The following is a 6839-nucleotide window of genomic DNA, read 5'->3' on the forward strand; positions in this document are numbered from 1 at the left end:
CAGGTCTCCTGGGAGTTTCTGGGACTGGCGCAGGTTCGTCGGCCTTCCCTGTGGGGCCTGGGCTTTGCCGAGGGGGTGTCTCTTGGGGCTTTCTCACAAACAGAGCAGGAAGCCTTTACTCCAGGGACAGCCCACCCTTCTCGCTAATGTGTCCCTTTTGGTTGCTAAGGGACCCACCCTGGCTGCAGTGGACTTGACGTGCTGGCCTGGGGTGGGCAGGGGTGGCCAAGCATCTCAGATCACCCGTAGGGGCTTCTGGATGGGGCCCAGTGTAGGGCCCTACTTGGCTCGGCGGCTGGGGACTCTGAGGGCTCAGAGAGTGATCGGGGTGAGACCCTCCCCGCTTCTCCTCTGGGACTCCTGGGGTATAGGGCCTGGAGAGGAGCCGGTGGCTTCGTCTGAGTATCACAGGGAACCCCTCTGAGCCCAGACCACCCTCGGGCCTCAGCAGAGGGTCATGGGAAGAATCAGCGTAGAAGCCGTGCCCCTCCCCTGCCTAGGCCAGCTGTGGGGCAGTCTGCACAGCTGGAGCACAGCTGCTCCGAACCCTCCCCCTCGGCCCGCTGGCATCCCCTTGTGGGGAGGGGTGCTGCGAGCTCTCCTGGGACTTCGCGGGCAGGCCGGGGATAGGTCTGCGGGTGTCCCACCCCTCGTCCCCCAGCAGCTCGAGTAAGCTTGAGGGATGTGGCCATTGGTCCACAGCGTGGGGCGGGGCTCCCTGTGTGCTGGAGGCTTTCAGGGTGGTGCCACATCGTGGGCCCCGAGGGTCTCTGAAGCCCCCAGAGAAGACTACGCTTTAAGGGGGCCTTGAAACACACAAGGGGGACTCGAAACACACAAGGGGGGCCTTGAAACACACAAGGGGGCCTTGAAACACATAAGCGGGGCTTGAAACACTCTTGGTGGAACTCGCTTCCAAGGCAAGGAGGGGACAGAGAATGCACAGCCTCCACGCCTCCCTCTCTTGCAAAAGAGCTTATGGAAATCGAACACACAAAGGTCTTGATTCTTAGAAGCAAGAACTCGCAGCAAGGGTTTCGCCACTGGCCCTGACGCCGTGAGAAGTGGCCAGGCCCGGAGGCCGCTGAGCACCTCTCGTGTCCTGCCCGGCCGCAGGAGAAGCAGAAGCAGTGGAATGTCTTGGGGTGCTTCATTGCCAGGGTGCCCTCCTGGGTGTGTGTCCCAGGCTCTGGGGTGGGAGGGGCAGGACCGAGCGAGGCCCAAGCCTGGTCCACCCTGCCTCTCACCGTCGGGGTTCCGAGCCAGGCTTTCCTTCCCCAGTGGTCGGGCGACATGCCTGGGGTGCCACTCTGGCTTTCCTCTGACGTCACGTGCATGGCCGAGGGGACCAGCCCTCAGTCTGTGTGCGGAGCCCCCTGCTCCGTGTGGCCAGCGTTCCGAGCCAGCAGGATACCTGCCCGGCCGTCTCTTCTGGACCCCGGCCTTAGGCGCAGATGCTTCCCTGAGTCCCCCAGGGCGCGTGACACACCTGGGGCCAGTGTGAGGGGATTGCGATGTCTCTGGCTCAACCAGCAGAGGACCCTTCCGAGGAGAGGGGGACCCTCCGTCCATCAGGTCTTTGGGATAGATGCTGTGGGATGGATTCTGCTGTCAGCGTGCACCCCAAGGTGGCCCAGGCGCCCCTCCCTCCTTACTGTCCTCCTCCCCTCAGGCAGATGGGCCCTCCTATGTCCATGGGTGCCCAGGCACTGCCTTCCCTCCAGACTCTGCCACTGGTAAGCCCTGTAGCCTTGGGGCAGACACGTCCCCAGCCAGGCCTGCGTCTCCCCGTGGGGGGACATCGAGGGGCTGCACGGGGCCCACCAGCCTTCCCCCGGCGCCTTGGAGGGGACACCCTGGGGGAGGCGCCTGGCCCTCCCCGAGGCGGCTGCTGGCAGTGTCTGGGGCGGCCCCAGCCACAGGCTGCAGAAATGTGGAGACCACAGGCTTGTCTGCAAAGCTCATTCCTGCAAAGCCGCAGATGCAGTTCTGCAAATGTTTCTGATCCCCTGGAAGCTGACACAGGCTGCGGTCGCACCGGGGAGCCTGCCCGCCCAGCCCCAGGGGCCGCCGCCGAGTCTGGACTGGGAGGCAGGGAGGGCGGCTCCCGCCCTGTCAGATGACTCTGCGAAGTCCTGGCTTTGCCTGAGACCAGGACCCCAGACGTGCAGGCTGCCAGCGCCCGGGGCCGCTGGGCTGCACACCCAACCTAGGGAGGGAAGAAAGGGGCGGCGGCCATAGACCCCAGGCTGGACACAGAAACCCAGCGGGAGGTGAGGGCTCACTGGGCCGGCGGTGGCTGAAAGGGCAGCAGAATGGTGCGTGGTGCGAGGTGGGGGTGCGCCGGGCAGCCTGAGTGAGGCCGGCCGAGGGGCGGAGTCTGCAGTATGAGCCTCGGGGTCCGAGCCTTTGTGTGCCTGACCCTGAGGTGGACGGGTGCCCGGCGGGCAGGCGGGCAGCACAGCCTGGGTCCTGGGCCCTGCCACTGCCCGCCGAGGGGTCTGTCTTCGGTGCCTTCTCCCTGGGACCGGTGAGCAGGGCTGGATTGGCAGGTGTCCAGTCCGTGATGTTAGGGCTGGTGTCACCCAGGCTCACGCCTCTGGGACGTGGGCGTGGGCGTGGGCGGCCGCGTACACGGCTACGAATGACTTGCGGAGGCCCTGTCCAGAGAGTGGGTGACAGGGCAGGACGCACAAAGCAGAGCAGCGGGTGACCCACGAGCTGCCTGTGGGTACGGGGGTGGGCACGGCCCAGGTGAGTCCCCTCTCCTGACCAAGCCAGGCAGGCCACCCCCTTCCTGTCCTGCCATCCTGGTGCTGTCCCCAGCAGAGGGCTTCCTGGAAGGAGGGGCTGCGGGTGGCCACTGACCACGCGTGGGATTTAAAAACTGCCACTTTGAGGGCACTCACCACAACACCCTGCGGAGCCGGTCCTGAAACCACCCGGCTGCTTCCCAGGCTGAGCAGAGGGAACTGGTGGGCTCGGCCCCCCGTCCAGAGGCTCCCTGCTGGCCGGCCTGCCACGGCACCGTCCCTCCGCCGACTGCTCGGGCTGGCCAGCGTGCCAGGCTTGCGGGCCAGGGCCTTGCCCGTGGAGCCTTCGCGGTCAGCTGTCCCCAGCCCCTGCCAACCGCTTCCTTCACGGTGCCTGGTGCCCCCGACCCAGGTCCAGGTGCTGCCGCCTGCACCCCCAGGAGCAGAGAGCCGCCAGCACAGGCCGAGTAGGCCCCCCACCCTGTAGGACGCTTGCCGTCTACAGGCCCAGCTTCCAGCTCACACCCAAGGCTCCTGAGTAGGGCGGCTCCTGCTGGCAGAAGACGGAATGTCAGCCCAGCTCCGTTAGGACCCGCGGTCCCCTGGCCAAGGCCCTGCGTCCCGGAATCTGCAGACTGGGGTGTGAGGGTGGATCGGTCAGCTCAGGCTCTGTAACATGTGCCACGGACGGACGCTGGTGTTCTCACCGTTCTGGAGGCTGGACGTCCACGGTCAAGGTGCCAGCCAACCCAGTCCTGAGAATGCGCTTCCTGGCTGCTCCTTGCGCTGTGTCCTCACAGGGAGAGATAGGGAGACCTCGTGTCTCTTCTCCTAAGGACACAAACTCCATGGGGTCAGGGCCCCATGCTGACGACCTCGCTCAGCTTTAGTTACCTCTGTGAAAGCCGTACTTCTGAATACAGGCACCTGGGGGCTGGGTTGAGGGGGATGTCAGCGTTCAGCCCCTTAGGGGCTGTGGAGCCCCTGCTCGCCCATCTTCTTGTGGGCTCTCAGCTGGCCTCAGGTCTGAGTGTGGCCCTGAGTTGCAGGACTGCCGGACAAGGGTCACTGGGATACGGGTGATCCGTGGGGCCTGGAAACATCACCACCTGCCTTTCCCTGAGCTGCCTGGTCCAGCTTCCCGGGGATCCCTGCTTGGACTGAGCAGGATGGTGCAGGCTCAGCTGCCCAGGTGCACAGCTCAGGAGCATCTGGGGTGCTCGAGGGGGCCTTGGAGGGTGCGGGCTGCACAGGGGGCCTGGAACCCCTCCGCCTGCGCCTCCCTGCCTGGGACTCCTGCCCGGTGGGCCCGGTGGGCCGATGTCAGATTGCTTTTGGGCGCGCCTCGGGGCTCTGCCCGTCCTCCTGGTCCTGCCGCAGCCCCCGGGGACCCCTCTGAGCTGCAGTGCCTGCCCAGCTGGCCCCCGGCCCTCGGCTCCAAGCCCCCGTCTCTGTGAGCCCTCCCGGCAGGGCTTCTGGTCCCCGTGATGAACCTGAGCAAGGTCGCTGCTGTAAACACGGGCAGGGCCCAGGAGTGGGGTGGCCCAGGCCATGCTCAGCCAGCTCCAGACAGAGAAGGCATAAGCAAAGCTGTGCCAGGGGATCAGGGCAGAGGGGGGGCGTAGGTGGGCAGGGAGGGCGCTCGGAGGCTGACGGGGACGGGAGGTGGCCCTTACTTGCCTCAGTTCTGCCCAGGCCCCTTGTCTGCTGATCCTCCCTGCTGTGCCATGTATGGCCAGGACAAAGCCTTAAGTACCACCTTTGGGTGTCGTCCCCCAAACTACAGCTGGCGTGGCCCCTGGCGGGGACCCTCAGCACCGGCTCCCCACCCACTCGCCCGCGTTGGGGACAGGGAAGCATCGTGAGTCCTGTTGGGCTTTTTCTGAATGTCCTTGCTTTCGGCAGACAGTGTGGCCCCAGCCTCCTCCGAGGCCTGGGCCACACCGTGCTCTGCCCTGGACTTCCTGCCCTCCTGCCTGGCGCCCACACACGGACAACAAATGGCCTCCCAAACGCACCCGGAGGCCGGCAGCCCCGGGGTCTGTGGCGAGTGACAGCGCAGGTGGCACGTCACGTGGATCCCTGCCCCCACAGCAGTCCCGGTCTTTCAGTAATTAGGCTCAGCTTTGCTCCGGGTCCCAGCCTGCTGGGGCACGGACAGCACCCCATTCTGGTGGTTTTGCTCCCAAGCGCAGGGTGATCCCTCCCTAACCACGAGGCCACTGCCAGACTCGAGGGGGCTGCCAGAGACCCAGTGTCCATCCTGGGCACCCAGCCTCACTCAGCTCCCCTCTGGGCACGGCCCTGGCCCATCCCCAGGCCACGGGCACCCATTCGGCCACCCCGACCGGGCAGAGCCTCGCCCTGTAGGTGCCTGAGCGTGAAGCCCTGGGACTCGGGTCGCTGACTCTGTGGCCTCACCCAGTGCTGCCCCCACAGCCACCGGGAGGAGTGGGGACTGAGTGAGGTCAGGTGAAGGGTGGGGCCCCAGAGCTGCACTAGGAGCTGCCAGGAACTGGGGGCGGGCCTGCAGGCCACGATGTTATCCATGGCAACCCCACAGCTGCCCTCTGCCCTTGCCTGACAGCTGAGATAGTGGGGTGCCTGGGCCCCCGGCACCCCCGCTGGCCTGCCACCTCCTCCAGGGGGCCTCCCAGCTTGCTTGGCCTCTGAGTCCTGGACACCCTGGATCTCCGTGGGGCCCCAGCATTCTGCACCCGGCTTCCACTGAGGGCCATCGGCTGTGCAGCGCCTCCTGCGTGTGGCCCAGAAGCGAAGCCAGGCTGGAGACCAGACACGGGCGGTGCCGCCCTCTGAAGCCCCTGAGGGCCCTGGAGCATCTTGGAAGAGCTGGTCACCTGCCGCCCCTGCTCCTTGGGGCTCCTTGGTCATGCCGTCCTCTTGGGCTGACCAGGGCTCCTCTCTGTGTCCTCAGCCATAAACTCCTGCGCCGTGGGCAACGGTGGCTGCCAGCATGACTGTGTCCAGCTCACGGCGACCCAGCACCGCTGCCAGTGCTGGCCTGAGTTCCAGCTCCAGGAGGACGGCAAGCGCTGTGTCCGTGAGTGTGTGCCAGCCCTCCGGAGGGGCAGCCAGGCCTGGGACCCCCAGGGACCCTGCAGCCTGATCCAGGCACGACAGGAAGCACCTCCCTGCGTGAGCTGCTGGGGCCGGAGGGGGCCTCGGGGAGGCATCGCCCAGCACCTGGCAGATGTCAGGGATGAAGCTCATTAGGCCGTACTCTGGGGTTGCACGTCTGTGGGGACAGGAAGCTCAGGACCGGGGCATCCTGCGTGATCCTCAGGTCCGAGTCCCACCCTGGGCTCGGCAGGGCATATGAGTCCCAGGCCCCAGCCCTCAGGTGGAGGGGGCTGGCCAGGCCCCGTCTGGCATCTTGCCCTTGGGTGTCAGGCTGCCTGTCGAGGGAGGAGGGGGCTTTCCTGATGAAGAAAGGGAGCAGGCTCAGGGGTCTCCTTGAGATCTGGAAGTGGAGGTCTGGGGCAGAGCAGGTGCTGAGACAGTGTCCCCCACCCCCGAGCTGGCCTCTTGGGTCCCAGGCCAGGAGTGAGTGTGGACAGGCCCGAGGGGCCTGGCCAGCAGTGGGTACAGAGTGGCACAGGGTCATGGGGCTGGGGGAGCTGCCAGGCATGTGGCTCCAACAAGGAAGAGAGGCCCAGGGGGAGCTAGCTTGCTCCCTGCTGCCTTCTCAGGGGTGTCTCTGGGGCCCCCACATCTGGGAGGACGGAGACCCACTGCCCCGCCCGTCAGACTGGAGCAGGAGGGACGAGAGCACCAGGTGGGGCCTCACGCGAGGCCCTGGACCAAGCACCCTGAATCCACCAGAGCCCCAACCTCCAACCCTAACCTCTCCCCTTTGCCTCAATTCCTCCGCGCGGTGGCCGCAGGGAGACACCCGTGCGCGGACCGCAACGGCGGCTGCATGCACACGTGCCAGGCACTCCGGGGTCTCGCGCACTGCGAGTGCCACGCGGGCTACCAGCTGGCGGCGGACCGCAAGGCCTGCGAAGGTAAGCCCCGCCCCCGCTCGGCCACGCCCCACTCGCCCTCGGCCACGCCCCTAGGTCC

The 6839-nt window shown here is 66.5% G+C and overlaps 1 protein-coding gene across 1 annotated transcript in view; it reads left to right on the forward strand.

Moving 5' to 3' along the window:
• The window catches only part of MEGF6 (multiple EGF like domains 6), a 36485-nt gene that overhangs the window by 8854 nt on the left and 20792 nt on the right, over positions 1–6839 (forward strand). The window contains exons 4-5 of the mRNA XM_023536989.1: positions 5689–5814; positions 6659–6835. Coding sequence (XP_023392757.1) covers positions 5689–5814; positions 6659–6835 — 303 coding nt within the window. The remainder of the gene's footprint in view (positions 1–5688; positions 5815–6658; positions 6836–6839) is intronic.

Source organism: Pteropus vampyrus, unplaced genomic scaffold (genome assembly GCF_000151845.1).
Source record: "Pteropus vampyrus isolate Shadow unplaced genomic scaffold, Pvam_2.0 Scaffold176, whole genome shotgun sequence".
Lineage (NCBI taxonomy): Eukaryota > Metazoa > Chordata > Mammalia > Chiroptera > Pteropodidae > Pteropus > Pteropus vampyrus.